This window comes from Camelus ferus, chromosome 14, assembly GCF_009834535.1.
Source record: "Camelus ferus isolate YT-003-E chromosome 14, BCGSAC_Cfer_1.0, whole genome shotgun sequence".
Classification (NCBI taxonomy): domain Eukaryota; kingdom Metazoa; phylum Chordata; class Mammalia; order Artiodactyla; family Camelidae; genus Camelus; species Camelus ferus.
This window is the reverse complement of record NC_045709.1, coordinates 51,380,851-51,397,942: the sequence shown is the minus strand read 5'-3', so window position 1 is coordinate 51,397,942 and position 17,092 is coordinate 51,380,851. Positions and strand designations below refer to the sequence as shown.

Sequence of the window (17,092 nt, the reverse complement as noted above, 5' to 3'; positions counted from 1 at the left end):
CAAGTTCATCAGCAGAGACAAATTGTCTTGGAACAAGTTTTTAACAGTTTGACCTCATCTTACTAGGGAAAAAAGCAAAAAGAGCCTTAAATAAAAACTAAAAGGGGATACTTCAAACATTTTTGCATTTTTTACACATTTGTCATCAAATGTAATTAATTATCAATAAATAAACCCAACAACTGCAGTCTGACTGCAGGCTCTACAATTCAAAAATATGAATACGAGAAAGAAAAAAATTAAACAATGATGAAATGGACAATCATAACAGAGATTTGGGGGTAAAAACAAAAACAAGTAATTACATCCCTTACATTATATTACAGCATAATTAGGAGACAATGTTCTGAATACTCAGGTATTTCTTTTCCTACGATGCTTGAAGACAATATTCTGGTCACAGAATAGACATATTTTCAGATGAAAAAAGATTCAGAAGGTTGACATACACTCACTTTGGAGAAGTTATTTAAAAATATGCTTGAACAAGACAAAAGAGTACAATAAGAAACAGGAAGTCATGGGACCAAGGAAATAGTGAGCCCAGTTTTGAAGGCTGGACCACAGGCTTCAGTGCCATCCATCCCAACTGAAACAGGGTAACAGAGGGCTCTAGCTGAGGAGTATCTAGGAAAGGAAGGGTTTCCAGATTGGGTAGACTGCTTAAGATGCCAGAAGAATTTAAGGATATGACTAAACAGAGAAGGCAAGAAAAAATTGGTAGAGACTCCAGGAAAAAAAAAAAAAGCTGTAAAAACAAAAGACATGTAATAATGGCACACTGACTCTGGTGAATATTCACAGTTACAACAGCATGAGTCATTACTAATGATCAAATTTTAAAACCAATCTAAAAACAAAGCGTGAAATTAGGTATGGGCACATCATGATATAATAATATCAATTTTATCAACATAAAAAAAATACAGATACCAGAAACTAAAAAAATGAAAGTGGAAGAAAAGAGATTTTAAAAGGTAGTAGAATTGACATAGAAAACTTAAGAAATACTGTTTAAAGAACACTAATTTGAAAAGATACATGCACCCTAATTTACAATAGCCAAGACATGGAAGCAACTTAAGTGCCCATCAACAGGTGACAAGATGAAGAAGATGTGGTATATACATACAACAGAATACTACTCAGCCATAAAAACAAACAAAATTTTGTCATTTGCAGCAACATGGATTGACTTGGAGGCTATTATATTATAAATGAAACAAGTCAGACAGAGAAAGACAAATACTGTATGTTATCACCTATATGTAGAATCTAAAAAATAACAACAAACTAGTGAATGTAAAAAAAAAAAAGAAGCAGAGTCACAGATATAGAGGACAAACTAGTGGTTATCAGTGGGAGAGGCAGGGAGGGGCAATATCGGGGTGAGGGAGTGGGAGGCACAAACTATTGGGTATAAGATAGGCTCAAGGATGTACTGTACAAAAACATGGGGAATGGAACTAATATTCTGTAATAACTATAAATGGAAAGTAACCTTTAAAAAGTCTATTAAATTTTTTTTTTAATTTTAAAAAGAAGAAATGCTGTTTATGGCTGATAGAAGAGGAAATTGAAATAATGGGTAGAAAATCTGACAATAGCAAAAGATCTATTTTATTATGAGAAGAGGGCAGGGAGAGGTAGAGTGAGTCAGTCTACAGCTTTGACAAGACCACTTTCTTTTCCTTTTTTCTTTTTGTTTTGTTTTGTTTTGGACCTGTTTTCTTTGAAATGTATCCATAAGTAAACCATGACCTTTCCCAGAAAACTCAGGCCAAGTGAATAATATTATGGTCTACCAAAGATACCTAAAGCAAAACCTAGGAACTATCCTAGTGCAGTGGATTTGAGATAGCTTCAAATTCTCTTGTCATTCTCCCACTGAAAAGTGAGGGCTATGCACCCCCCTCCTTGAATCAGGGCTTGCCCTTTGACAAATAGAGTGTAACTGAAGTAACAGTCTGGGATTTCCAAGCCCCAGTACCAAGAAGGCCTGGCTGCCTCTGCTTTCTCTGCAAAAGAGCCAGCAGGTGTGTAAGAAGTCAGACCACCCTAAGATCACCACGCTGTGAGGAAGCCCAAACCAGCTGAGTAAAAAGGCCACAGGAGAAAAAGAGATACTGAACCAGGCTCCAGATGTTTGAAGCCACCATGACACTCCAGTCTCAACAGATACCATATAGAGTAGAAATAAACTGTTCTCAGCATGGAGAAACCAAAATTGCAGGGCGGTGAGTGAAGAAATGTTGTTGTCATTTGAAGCCCCTAAGTGTGGGAGTCATTTGTTATGCAATAAGCAATGCAAAAGTCAGTTTCTACAAACGAGGTGGTGCTGTAACAAAAACCTAAACAATGTGCGTTGGCTTTGGGAGTGGGCCCTGTGTGGAGACCTTGAGGAGACAGTTCGTGGGAGCCAAAAGGGCACTGATGAAACTGCTACTGAAGGCTGGAGAAAAGGGAACACGAGTTGTGGATGGGGAAAAGCAACAGTAAAACTGTTATCTACAGTAACGTGCACAATAGAAAGAGTATCCAATGAACCTGTGAACCAGGTTAAGGAGATTCTAGGCAAAAAGTTAAATGTGCAATGGGCTTTTTTTTTTTCAGCTGTCAGTGATAACGTACAAGAGAGGCAAGATAAGCTAAGAAGAAACTATTCAGTTTCAAAGCAGAAATTAGAGGAAACATAAAGGATCCAGGACTTCACAGGTCCAACTGTAAAACTGCTTCTCATCTGCAGTCCTTTTCAGCAAAAGACTCTCAGAGTTAAAAAAATAGCCTCACAGTCTCTGGGCAAAGCTCAAAATAGGGCTCTGCCAGTAAAATTGGTGGTAAGATAAATATCAAGTAAGTAAAGACTCTCTTTTAAAACCTCAAAGATCTGGGGCTCTGCTGCCTAGACTCTCTTAGCTAAACAATGGGGCTTCTAAGACTCTTAAAGGGTTATCCCACAGCAACCTGACACCCAGCCCAAAGTAGAGAAGGGCCAACCCATCTGAAAAATATTTCAGGGTGTGACTTTTGTCCAACAGAGTAGACTGTAATTTGACACACAGGAAGTCCTTAAAATGTTGGGAGCTACACCAGGTTGGACTGAAATGAAATGAGACATTCCAAAATGAAAAGAGGCTTCCTGACCCCAAACGTCTGCAGGCAGGAAGCAGACTGAAAAAGCTGTTCAGTGCAAACACAGTTATTTCTCATTGGAAAGAAGGGATGGCACAGAGAGTGGAGCCAGGAACTACAGAAAACCATTCCCAGAGAGAACCGGGCCCTAATGAAGGTATTCCCTGCCCCTAGGACAGGGGGATTGGCTGGATTTCAGAACTGCTGTGGACCAGTTCCTAACAGACATCTCCATAACCCACTCCCACACATTCACAGAGTATCTACTGTATTTATCTTGTCCCTATATTCCCATTTTATCTTGGAGGAGGAGACCAGATAACTTCTTAGTTCCCAGGTCTCTGCATCTGAGAAATCATACCCAACACATTTCATCTGCAGCTAGACATGATTTTAATGAGTAAGATTCTGGTGTTTGAGTCTGAGCCTGATGCTGTGATAGAATGAGACTGACAGGCATCTCGGGAATGGGTGAGGGCATTTTTCCTGTGACAGAACATAAATAATTTGTGGCCAGAGGGTAGAGTGTGGTAGATTAACTGTATGCTTATAAATTACCTGATGGGAGCTATTTCCCCATGTCTTAAATCTCATCTGGAATTGTGACTGCTCTTACCAATAGAAGGCAGCAAAAATAATGTTCTAGGATTTCTGCACCCATGCAGCAAGAAGGCCCTCCGCTGCTGTTTTTGTACTCTGAGGAAAAATCGGTCACCATATAAGAAGTCAGACTCTTACGGACTGATGCACTCACGGTGAGGAAACTAAACCACAGAGAGGGATTCCTGGCCAGCCCCTAGATGACACAGCGATCCCACCAGACAGGGAAGAGCCATCTCGGAAATTCCAACTGTCAGACACCACAGGGAGCAGGAAGCTGTCTTTACCAAGCCCTGCCCGAACTGCAGAATAGTGACCAATTAAACAATAGCTATTGGTTTACACCATTAATTTGTAAGATAATCTGTTATGCACCCAAGAAAGTCAAAACACCTAATTTCTCCCTCTCCTTTCACTCCCATCTACCATGAATGTACCAAAAAAAAAAAATCATTCATTTCTCTCTCTCTCCTTCCTTCATACTGTTGTAACAAGTCCACCCTTCTGTTCACTCCACTTTTCAATTCAGTCTCGGCACTTTTTAAATGAACTACTCCAGCAACTTCCTAATATCCCTTCACCACTCACCACACCCTGGACATTAATCATTCTCCAAATTACAGTCAAACTTCCTTTCTAGATGCAAATCTAATGTCATGCCCATGTTTAAATTCATCACGAGCTCTCCAGCACACACAGGAAATCCCTCAGCGTGGCATACAAAGCCTTCCACAATTTGGCTTCTGATCCTCTTCAGCTCCACGCCTCGTCACCTCCCACAAGCAATGACCACTCTAAAAATAAATAAGTCAGTCAGTCGAATATGAAAAGTCCAACCTAGATGCCACCACTAATTAACCACTGAACTTGGGCATCACTTGAAACAGACTTGACTTTCCTTTCCATAAATGGTAGTGCTGGACAAGAACTAGATGATCTCTCCTTCCTTATTCAAATGTACTCTGCTGTAATTCTCAAAATGCTTTTTAGAAATTAGAAAAGAAAGAAAACATGTTTCAAAGAGGAAGTTAACACATACCATTCTTTCCCTGACCCCAAGCCCTACCCTCTTGTCTCCTGGAGAGCTTGTTTTTAGGATCAGCTCTCCTTATCTGTTTTTAATTCCTCACCTTTACTTTCTCTTCAGTCATTTTATCTTCACAAACCCCAAGCTTCCTCCTCGTGGCGGCTCCCATGATGGTGGGGTGAGCAGAGTCAGGGAGGGTGCCTGCTGTAATTTGTGCCCGTGACTGTGGGTGAGTCACGTACTTCACCGGCAAGAACCACCTCTGTAAGTACTTTCAGTCATACATAATACTAAATGATCTTGGCATTAGGAAATTTTTCAATAGCTAAAAGTGATGTATAAACACAAAGAAGACAATAGTTTAACTTCAGAGGCGTAATCAATTCTTTTCTATCAAGAGTCACACATAAAATTTAAAAATACATTACTCTAGCAATAAGAAACTCTCTCCTTGGTGTAGGTAACAGCATTTGCAGATTAATCTACATTGTCTCACCCAGAAAATTCAGCACATTTATCTTCCAGATTAAGGAAGATGTTTTTGGTTTGAATTTTTTATGGGTTTTTTTTTTTTTTAGCTCCTGTAAAATAAAGGCAACAAATTCAAACAAGTTTTAGAATGTGTCTGTCAAACTGGAAATCATAAGAAAACTACACTGTAAACTCCTTGAAGACAAACACTTGTTCAATCCTGGAGACTGGACTCCTTGTCAAATTAATGAACAAATTAATGAAAAACCTGTCGACTTTTGCTCAAATGGACACTTCCAATAAAAATTCTATTTGTACCTCCTAAAACATGTAGATCTTGAGTGGTTCGTCCTCCACCTATTATAAAGCTATTTAAATGAAGCTAATGTATATTGGTAGGATGTGTAACAGTCGGCCACGGGTGTCCCAAAGTCAAGGATGTGCATTACAGCAGAATCAAATATTCTTACTTACAGCTTGGAGGGAAGGGGTTAAATTTTAATAGTAAGCAATTTAAAACATTTCAATATTAAAATAAACAAGATACATTATGGAGTAGACTAAAATCTGCATTAATTCTTAATATATAGCAAGGCTCAGAATAATTTAGAGCTTGTGGCAGACAGAAGAGGTTGTCAGCCCCCGTTCTCCCTGGATGTACCGCTTCACTTGTGCTCTGCCCTTCAACTTGGGTTGAAAAATTCAAAAAGATTGACTAGATCATTTCACAGAGCATTTCACCATTCTCTCAATATAAGAAAGAGCCAGTTACATAATAATGACTCTGCTATACTAAATACTCCCATTCTCAGGTAACAGCTTCAAAGAAAAGGATTAAATATTTAAAGGTGAACTTTCTGATCACATTCCCCATTTAAAAGGTCATTTGCCTACCTGTCTCCATATATTTAATTTGGTACTTAAAACTTTTACTTTAAAAACCATTTTCCATGTGATCTTCCACTCCTTAGCAAATACACACAAAGTATCATGAAATGATATTTTCATCTGAAATGAAAACATTTCTGATGAATTGTTTCACATATGCATTTTAATCCAGGTGAGCACAGAATAAAGGGTAAAGTTTACAAAGAGTGTACAAGTGAGAGAGAGATAGGAAGCTTTTATATCTAAAAACATACACTATGTTAGCACAAAAGCACAGAACTCACAGAGAGGTAAAGTTACACACACATAAGGCGTCTGAACTTCTGTCCCCAGCCAAAAACCAGGCCCCAAGTGAATCAGGTCCATTTTCATAGAATGTCTGGCATTTGCAGTCATGGGCAAAGAACATGCATCCCCCATGCTCCAGGGCCCCCTCTCTTAAAGGCTGCTCCAGGCATTGCAGGTCCAAAATAAACCAAACCAGGAGGCTGAACTGCCTTTCACACATGGGTGATGGACCTACTCCTGTACGCGGCCAGGAACCACAGATCCAGGGTCAACGCATTTTTAATTCCTCCTCTTACACCATATCCTCAGCTTCACATCATCATACTATTTTTCAGGGAAAAGTTTGTGGGTTCTTTTGGTGGGGAGAGAGTATTAAGATAGTCACTGGTTCTAATTTCATAGGTAGTAATAAAACAATTTGCTAACAACTGGTGTTTCATCATTACTAAATAAAATGCTTTTATTATAATCTCTATTATTTATATTGCTTTAAATACATTCTAAAATTTTTGTGGGTTTTTTTTTTTTGTATATTACTATATGGTCACAAAATTTACTAATTTTTTTAAATGGCTGGGGAGCCCCGACTTGCAGGTTCCGGCTGGAGCAGCTCCAGCCTGCCCAGCCACGCAGGGGTTCAAAACTTACTAATTTTGATCTGATAGATACCTTGATGAATAAAGACAAGTGTAAATAATTTTGTTAAACACTTCAACCCTTTCAAAATTCACATGCTGCTACAAAATAACTAATGTATATACAAAGAAAATGTTACTACTTGATATTATTTGTTTTTTCTCTAGTTATATTGCAATATAATTGATATAAAATACTGTATTAGTTTTAGGTTTACCATATGGTGATTTGATTACTACTATTATTTCTAGATGTCTTAAGATACAAATTTCAATTACTTTTAAGTTTTATCATTAATACGTATACTTTTTCCTCTTTCTAGGTGTACTACAGCATCATTATAAAAGAGTACTTATAAGGCCCAATATTTCATCTTTTTTTGTGCTTACTATTCAAGATTTTGGGTTTACTATTTAAAGAGCTCAAACAGATTGATAAAAAAAAAAACACAGATTCAAGTGGGACAAAGGATATGAATAGACAATTCTTTATCATTGAAGTATAGTTGATTTGCTATAATATTAGTTTCAGGTATACAACACTGTGATTCAACATTTTTATATATTATACTCCATGTAAACTTATCATAAAATAATGGCTATACTCCCCTGTGCTGTATCTATTTCCTTATAGCTTATTTATTTTATACATAGTAGTTTATACCTCTTTATCCCCTACCCCTATCTTGCCTCTCGCCACCTTCTCTCTTCCCACTGGTAACCACTAGTTTGTTCCCTCCATCTGTGAGTCTGTTTCTATTTTGTTATATTCATTCCCTCGCTTTATTTTTTAGATCCCACATGTAAGTGATATCATACAGTATTTGTCTTTCTCTGTCTGACTTATTTCACTTAGCATAATGCCTTCTAGGTCCATCCGTGTTGTCACAAATGGCAGGATTTTATTCTCTTTTATGAGTAGTATTCCACTGCATATACATATAATACAATAATACAACTTCTTTATCCTGTCATCTGTGGATGGACACTGAGGTTGCTTCCATATCTTGGTGACTGTAAATAATGCTGCTATGAAGATTGAGGTGCATGTGTCTTTTTGAGTTAGTACTTTCATTTTCCCCAGATATATACCCAACAGTGGAGTTGCTACATAATATGGTGATTTTATTTTTAGTTTTTTGAGAGACCTCCATAATGCTTTCCGTAGTGGCTGCACCAATCTACATTCCAACCAACAGTGTACTAGGGTTCCCTTTTCTCCACATCCTTGCCAACATATGTTATTTGTAGACTTTTTGATGATAGCCATTCTGATAGAAGTGAGGTATCTCACTGTGGTTCTGATTTGCATTTCTCTGATGATTAGTGATGTTGAGCATCTTTTCATGTGCCTGTTGGCCATCTGTATGTCTTCTTTGGAGAACTGTCTATTCAAGTCTTCTGTCCATCTTCTAATCATGAACAGATAATTCTTAAAAGAAGTAGTAAAACAAAGGTAATGGAGAGATATTTAAATTGAAAAATAAAGAAATATAGATTAAATCAATAAGGTGCTAGTTTAGGAAAATATTATAAAATAAAAGATTAAACACAGTGCTGGAGAAGATCCACTGAAATGAGGCATTGGTGGTATAACCGTAAATTAGAATAGACTTTCAGTAAAACAGCTGGGCAAAATATTTAGTACCTTCATACAACTTGACTTTTTAACTTTTTAACTCCACTTTAGGAGTCTATCACCACCACCCTAAATTAAATATAGAAATATTTCCGAAAACTATTAAATTCTTCTTAAAACATAAATTCTTTAAAAATTTCTTTTTTAAAAATCCTTTTAAAACAGGGGTGTAAATAAATGATATAGCTATTCATCAGAGTATTACTAATTATTAGAAATAATTTATGATACATATATCCCACATAACAGAAGTAGATGAATTATAGCATGTTCATTCTGAAAAGTAATAAATAATCAATTTTTAGAAGACAACACAGTAAGAAAAAGCAGAATACAAAACTGTATACATGGTATTACTACAACATAAAAAAATTTGTTTTATTTTAGAATAGTGTTAGGCTTACAGAAAAGATTTCAAGGTATTATAAAGAGTTCCCATATAATTCAAACCCAGTTTCTCCCATGGTTAACATCCTTCCTTTAGCATGGTGCATTTATCACAATTAACGAACCCACGATAATACATTATTATTAACTAAAGTCCACGCTTTATTCATGTCTTTAACTCTTCCCAAATGTCCTTTTCTGTTCCAGGATATCATCCATGACATTTAGTCATCATGTCTCCTTCAGCTCCCCTGGGCTGGGACAATATCCCAAACTTTTCTTGTTATTGAGGACTTTGATAGTTTTGAGGCATACTTAGGAAGGATTTTTGTAGAATGTTCCTTAATTAGGACTTTTATGATGCTCTCCTTATGATTCCGCATGGACTGATGGGTTTGGGGGGAAAAGATCACAGAAGTAAAGTGCTATTTCTATCAATACATTTAATAGAAGGCATGGGAAAAAGAAATATAGCAAAATGTTAGCAATAATTAACTTGAGTACTGAGGGTCTATGGGTAATTTTTTTATTTTCTCATTTACCTTAAATAACATTTATTTCACTAAAACCATTTTTATGACTATAAAAAGGAAACACCTAAAGGGAAACCATGTAGTTAAAAATGGAACAATAGCAGAAATATGTCATCTGCTGCCCCTCTTCCCATCCTCAAAAATGGGGTGGCTACACGTGTCTACCAGCTGCTGCTTCTCCTTCATGCCACCAGCAGCTGTGTAATTGATTTGACAGCTGTTGAATGACTTCTAGGTACTGGTGCATCTTATTTAGGCTAAAGACAGAGGAGGGCAAACTATCTGGGGAGGATTGTCATTCTTCCTGACATCTTTCTTACCTACAGGCCAACATGTAATACCCTTGTGAATATGAAAAGGGAAAATTCAGCTCTCTAAATTTTCATCTATGTGGAGAGAAGATCATAAAGTATTAGGTTCAAATAATCAAGCTGCAGAACAGTATAAATAGTATGATATAATTTTTATAAAAAGATACAATATATACATCTCTAATCAATCATATATATACATTTTTTTAAGTCTAGAAGGATGTGTACCAGGCTTTAATTTCCTGAAGAAAAAGAGAATTAAAAGGGATGTTGCTTTTTGGGTATTTTTTTAACTTTTTATACATTTATACATTATATAAACTTTACCATAAACGTCTTTTATCATTATTTAAAAACATTTTAAAACATAGAAAAGCTTTGAGCCAAAAATTCACTTATTTAAAGAGCTAATTAACCACCATATACAAGATTAGGCACAGTTCCAAAGAGTAAACCGAAAGAAGGAAGTCCCAGTAAATTTTAAACATGACATACCAATTCTTCATATGACTTTCAAGAATGTAAATGTCATTTTTGTATGTTTTATTCCTTTTTCAAACTGAAATTAACTGTAGCTGTCTAGATTCCTTGCACATCTCTGTCTCCCTCCAAATCCCAGTATTTTAAGAAGGATGTTCATGACAAGCAGTAACATCAGAGAGACAAGTTTCTCAGCCATAACTGAATTAGTTCACTTAGGCCATTCGAACAGCTGCAGTGTCTAAAAGCATCCAACTGAGGGCATATGACCAACATGTTCCTTCACTCTTTAACAAGCTGATTTGATACACATATTTCAAGAAAATCCATGAAGAAACCTATTCAAGAGTCCAACTCAGAAATGTCACACTAATCATTTTCATAGCCACTCAGAGAGTGAATACTGTGTTCCTTATAATTTTATTATTTACATACCTTATTATTAAGTCCAAGATCATCGGACATCACCTGGATTTGAAAAATGGCAAAGGCATTCAAGTTTCTACCCAGCTTAACTTCTTGAGTAAAAGCATTGCAGGCCTTTGTTAAAACACAAATATGCTATCTTGAACAGATCTCATTTTATACCTTTATCCTTCACTTCTATCTCAACATAATTTTATTGAACTAAATCTAGCAAAACACAAAGTACTATGAAAACGAAACACTGGAAGGGAAGTACTGCCGAGGATGAGCGGACCAGAAAGGACTTGGCACATGACAGTGGCTGGCCCAAGACAATTCAGAAGCATTTCAGGAGAGTGAAGGGCTGAGTAATATTCTGATATATATGAGAATATTATACACACACACACACACACACACACACACACACCACAACTTCTTTATCCATTCACCTATCGATGGACATTTAAGTTGCTTCCATGTCTTAGCTATTGTAAATAGTGCTGCTATGAAAATTTTAGTGAATCTATCTTAGAATTAGAGTTTTCTCCAGATATATGCCCAGGAGTGGGACTGTGGAATCATATAGTAGCTCTATTCTTAGTTTTTCAAGGAACCTCCATACTAATCACTATAGTGGCTGCACGAATTTACATTCCTGCCAACAGTGCAGGAGGGTTTCTTTTTCTCCATACCTTCTCCAGCGTTTACTATCTGTAGACTTTTTAATGATGGCCATTCTGACTGGTGTGAGGTGATACCTCATTAGAGTTTTGATTTGCATTTCACTAATAATTAGCAATACTGAGCAACTTTTCTTGCACCTGTTGGCCATCTCTATGTCTTCCTGGGAGAAACATCTATTTAGGTCTTCTGCCCATTTTTTGATCCGGTTGTTTGTTTTGTTATTGTTGTTGTTGTTGTTGCTGTCGTTGTTGTGTGTTAAGCTGTATGAACTGTTTGTTTATTTTGGAAATTAACCCTTTGTTGGCAGCATGGTTTGCAATATTTCCTCCCAGTCTGTGGATTGTCTTTTTGTTTTGATTATGGTTTCCTTTGCTGTGCAAAAGCATTTAAGTTTAATTAGGTCCCATTTGTTTATTTTTATTTTTATTTTTATTTTTGTTTTTATTTCCATTACTTTAGGAGACAGATCCAAAAAAATGCTGCAATTTTTGTCAGCGAGTGTTCTGCCTGTGTTTTCCTCTATGAGTTTTATAGTATCCAGACTTACATTTACTCTTTAATCTATTTGGAGTTTATTTTTGTATATTGTGTTAGAGAATGTTTAATTTCATTCTTTTACAAGTACCTGTCCAGATTTCTCAGCACCATTTATTGAAGAGACTGTCTCTCCTCCATTGTATATTCTTGCCTCCTTTGTCACAGGTTAATTATTCATAAGTGCATGGGTTTATTTCTGGACTTTCTATCCTGTTCCATTGATCTGTATGTTTGTTTTTGCACCACTCTCATACTGTTTTGATTACTATTGCTTTGTAGTATAATCTGAAATTAGGGAGTGTAATTCCTCCAGCTCTGTTCTTGTTTCTCAAGATTGTTTTGGCTACTCATGGTCTTTTGTGTTTCCACACAAATTAAAAAAAATTTTGTTCTAGTTCAATGAAAAATGTCATTGGTAATTTGATAAGAGATTATACTGAATCTGTCTTCTCTTTTGACCTTTAATATTTAAGAGGTCATATCCAAAAACCATTGACTAATTCAAGGTCATGAAGATTTGTGCCCACATTTTCTTCAAAGGATTTTATAGGTTTAACTCTTCCATTTGATCTATGATCCACTTTATGTTGATTTGTGGAAATGGTGTGAAATAGGGTGCAAGTTCATCCTATTCCTTACGGACATACCATCTTCCTAGCTCCATTTGCTGGAAAGATAATTACTTCCCCATTGAATTGTCTTGGAACCCTAGTCAAAAGTCAATTGACAATAAATGTAAGGGTTTATTTCTTAATTCCATAGAGCCACATGTCTATCTTTATGTGAGTACCATATTGATTACTGCAGCTTTGTGGTAAATTTTGAATTTGATAAGTGTGAGTCCTACTTTGTGTGTGGATTTTTTTTTTTAACGTTTTGAGTACTCTAGTCTCCTGAATTTTAGATCAGCTTGTCAATTTCTACTAAAAGAGCCAACTGGGATTCCAGTAGGGGTTGCACTGAATATGTAGATCAACTTGAGGATGCATTTTAACAATACTAATTCTTCCAATTCATGAACATAGATGGCTTGCTATTTATTAGACCTTCTTTATTGTTTATCTAAGATATTTTGTAGTTTTTACTTCCCTCTCTCTCTCTCTCCTCCTCTCTCACATTCAAATGTATTAAAATACTATGTTTTCAGAGTTACTGATTGGTTATCAGTCTTACCCTCAAGAAAACTTTTATTGAAGGTGATACTCTGAATACATAAATGTGTGTGCATATAATTATACCCATATGTGTGTTTTTTTAAGGCCAGAAGTGTACATACAGAATCTTGCCAATGTTCACAGCACAGTGATGGCTAGTTAGGAGCAATTTTTTTTCCTCTTTGCTCAACTTGTTTTTAAATTTTTTCTGTAATTAATGTGTACAATTTTTTTTTCTAATTTTAATTTTTATTAATGTTTAAACAGTGTGTTTTCACTTCTGTCCAGGAAATTTGTCAACTGCCCCAAGTTAAGACTAAAAAAATAATGACTAGGCTTACAATTATTTTGTGATTCCATTTCAGTAGTCTTAGCAAACATCTGATTCTTTTCCAGTGTGGATTTATTAAAAAATACTTATTAGGCCTTTTTTTTTTTTTCCTTCAGAATACTCTGGTTGATAAATTTCAAAGTATTTTTTGGGGTCTTCTTGAATTAGTGTAGGTTACTCCCATTTGAAGCGCACATTTTGATTTAGGTTGATCCCTGGTAAGATTTCATAGTAAAATAAACAAAATCCTAAATACAACTTTAAGGAACAAAACTATAAATCTCTTTCATAAATTAATGTTCTGCTGCCTATGAGGACCTTCAAAGAGTTAAGAGTTCACGAATGTTCTCCGTAATCCCAGCTTCTCTTTAGCCATTTGTATAACTTCAATGAAAAAAATTTGCAACCTCTTTCTATTTATGTATAAAAGTTGTTTCTAATCTCAGGATGTTAAGACACTAGTGTCACGTTATCCTCATCCTGTTATTCCACCTCCGGCAGAAATGAATCTGAATGTAAAACTTTTAAATGTTCTGATCCACTTCACAGAAATTGTAAGAATTTACTCAGCTTCAGGATTTTAAAATTTGCTCACCAAATTCACACTCATTTACTTTATCCAGATCTGCCACAGACCTAAAATTCAGTTGCCTATTTCTGTACAAAGGAAGTAACAGCCCTCTCAGAAAACTGTTGAGAGGTTTAAACAAGCTGGTATACACAAAGTTCTTAACACAGTGCATACTCATGATATAATCACTCAGTAAATGGTAGCTCCAATTAGTACCACTTAATAATTTTCAAAGCTTTCTATGTGATCTCTCCCATTCATACGAAAAACTCCCTTTGCTTTCAGTCTGTCCTCCTCTATGGTCTGCCTAAGCCACACCCACCACAATGTGAACAGTAATTCAGGTTTGGGCACACCTCAGTGTTATACACATCCTGGAACAAGGTGTCTTCGGTCTCCTTCTCCTCAGCTGACCCTTAACAACTGCAACCCATAACCCTAGTGAATTATGCCCCAAATAAACTAAGAGTCAATAAAGTCTAGATGTCAGAACTATAAATAAACTCCACACGTGCTATATTCGCTTAAGAAGATGGGTCATGGCACAGAGAAAAGAAGAACGCCACTACATGTGGTGCAGATCTGTATTTGGTTATCAAAAAATTAAACACCTGTTTTGTTTTTTTTTCAAAACTACCACGTGGAAATGAATAGGTGAAATTAACTACCTCAGAAATACCGAAAGGGGAAATTCACAACCTACATTCTAAGCATAGACACAAAATATTTTAACCAATCTCAAATGCCAGACACTTCACACAGACTGTGAATCCAAGTGTCAAAGGCTCTATCAGGACAGAGAGATAAAGAAGACAAAAGTACCCTAGCCCCGGGCCACATATTGTACAACAGATGATTTAAATTTTCTTCTTCACAACTGTTGCTTTGCTTTACTGAGCCTACAAGGAAAGCATGTGGTAAATATGAAAATAATTCAAATTCCAATGCACATAATTAGAGTGAAGGATCACACACCATACCATTCTTTCCACTTTACAATGTAATATAACAAAATGGAACTAGTTACCACTTAGTATGAAATAGGACCCAAGTAATATTATCAATGTTATAACTGATATAATTATATATCAATATGTGATTTATCAACAAAGGTCTCTGCCTCATGAGGCCTCTAAGACCCCTCACAAACCCCCAAACATCTAGGGGAAAGGACTTTTCCCAAAATGCTTCAGAGGCGGGGACCTTCTGACCAAAGTGTTTTGAAAGAACATTCCTGGAATTGTTGTATAAACCTGTAGTGACAGCCCAACCACGGGATGCTTACAGTGTCTCCTAAGACCATTAGGGCTCAAAAAGCACCATTTCTATTTGCAGTATTAACTTTCCTTAAACCTATACATTTTCAGAAGGCTAAGGAGGAATCAGACAGCTTGCCTGCGTGTATGCTCAGTTTTGGTGGGGTTTTGTTGTTGTTGTTGTTGTTGTTTTACATCAGATAGGGAGGATTCTACACCTAGATCAGTGGACAATCCAGATTAAGTTTTGGATGATGCCACTAAAATAGTTGACTTTATTAAAAAGAGACTAGTTCATTCTAGGAAGTTTCAATAAAGAACACCTAACTCTCCTTCGACATACATGCCCAGGGGCATGGCAGAAAAGAGTTCTCAATAAAGTGAACTAAGAGGTGAACGGCCTGCAAAGTCAGACTGCGAAGCCCAGACCAGACTACAGCCCATAAGCAGGAAGAGCCGTCCACTGGAAGATTTTTAGATGTTGAAATGATGGATATACTTTCGAAATAGTCCTCTGACCAGGAGCTAGATCAATCAAAGACAGAGCGTGTGTGTGTGTGTGTGTGTGTGTGTGTGTGTGTGTGTGAGAGAGAGAGAGAGAGTGTGTGAGAGAGAGAGAGTGTGTGTTGGGGAAGAGAAAATAGAGGAAGGTAAACTAGTTAAGATGCTATGTCAATAATGCAGATTTCGACTGGCTGATCCAGCTTTGGACCGAGGATTTGTAAGTGGAAAGGAAGAAATGCATACAAAGACCATTCAGAGTCAAAATGTGAAGAATGTCTGAATACAGGGGTGCAAGGAAAGAAAATCAACAGTAAAGTATGAGGCTTGAGGAGAGGTCACCAAATTACTACCATTGATTTAAAGGGGGATGTCAGGAGAAATAATCATGACTTTAAGAGATGAACTGGCTTTAGACATACTGCGTTTGGAGTAACATCAGATATCCAATCATAGACATTCACCGGCACCGGTAGCAGGTATGTTATAGGGTCCCAATGACTACAGCATTGGTGAGAATGGGTAAGACTAGAAAAGGTATTAGGTTGATGGACTTTCCACTACAGGTGAGTAAGCTGTCTGCAAAAACAAGCCTATCAAGCCATTTTCACATAAGCATACCATTTGAGAGTACTTCTAACCTCACCATCGTTTACCTTAATGCTTTAAACTGTGCTTATGAACACATAATTACTAAGTAACAGACCACCAAGAGTGACTGGCAAACGGTGATGAAGTGCGTATCACATAAACACAAAAGTGGTTCTGCTGCTTGAATTTATTCTAGGCTTTGGCTTTTCAAATATTTTTGTTACATGGACTGACTTTTTCTTTCTGCTTATTTGTTGAGGAAGACCACACAATTTGTTTGGATCAAGGATATAAAGGCTGGGCTGTGTAGGGAGGAAAATTTCTTAGATTAAAAAGTTTTACTTGATTACCTCCTGATATGTTATGCTTTGGTACAAAAACCACCTGAACCAAAAAAATAATCTTAACTGCCATCCGTGTTGTTTCTGGCAACAACATGAAGCACTCCACCAGGGAATTAAAGAGAATGACAACTCACATAAACATCAAGTTCCTCCTCAACCAAGAAAAGCATAACTACTTTGTGAAATTCAAGGGTCAAGGGACTTAGTGATATGACTCACTAGGAATTCTGCAATATACTCTGATTTATAACTCAAATTAGGAAGCAACATTACTGGCAGGAGGTGAACTCATGAAGAAGCTTAACAAATATTTACTGAAAAACC

The 17,092-nt window shown here is 36.6% G+C and overlaps 1 protein-coding gene across 3 annotated transcripts in view; it reads right to left on the bottom strand.

Moving 5' to 3' along the window:
* TBC1D4 (TBC1 domain family member 4) overlaps positions 1–17,092 on the bottom strand; it is a 173,842-nt gene that overhangs the window by 98,113 nt on the left and 58,637 nt on the right. Inside the window, exon 1 of one of the 3 annotated variants that reach the window (XM_032496871.1) lies at positions 4,863–5,057. The exons of the other annotated variants lie outside the window; for them this stretch is intronic. Within the exon in view, the coding sequence (XP_032352762.1) occupies positions 4,863–4,928 (66 nt within the window). The 5' untranslated portion in view covers positions 4,929–5,057. Of the gene's footprint in view, positions 1–4,862; positions 5,058–17,092 lie in introns of those variants that run through there. 3 annotated transcript variants of the gene reach the window in all.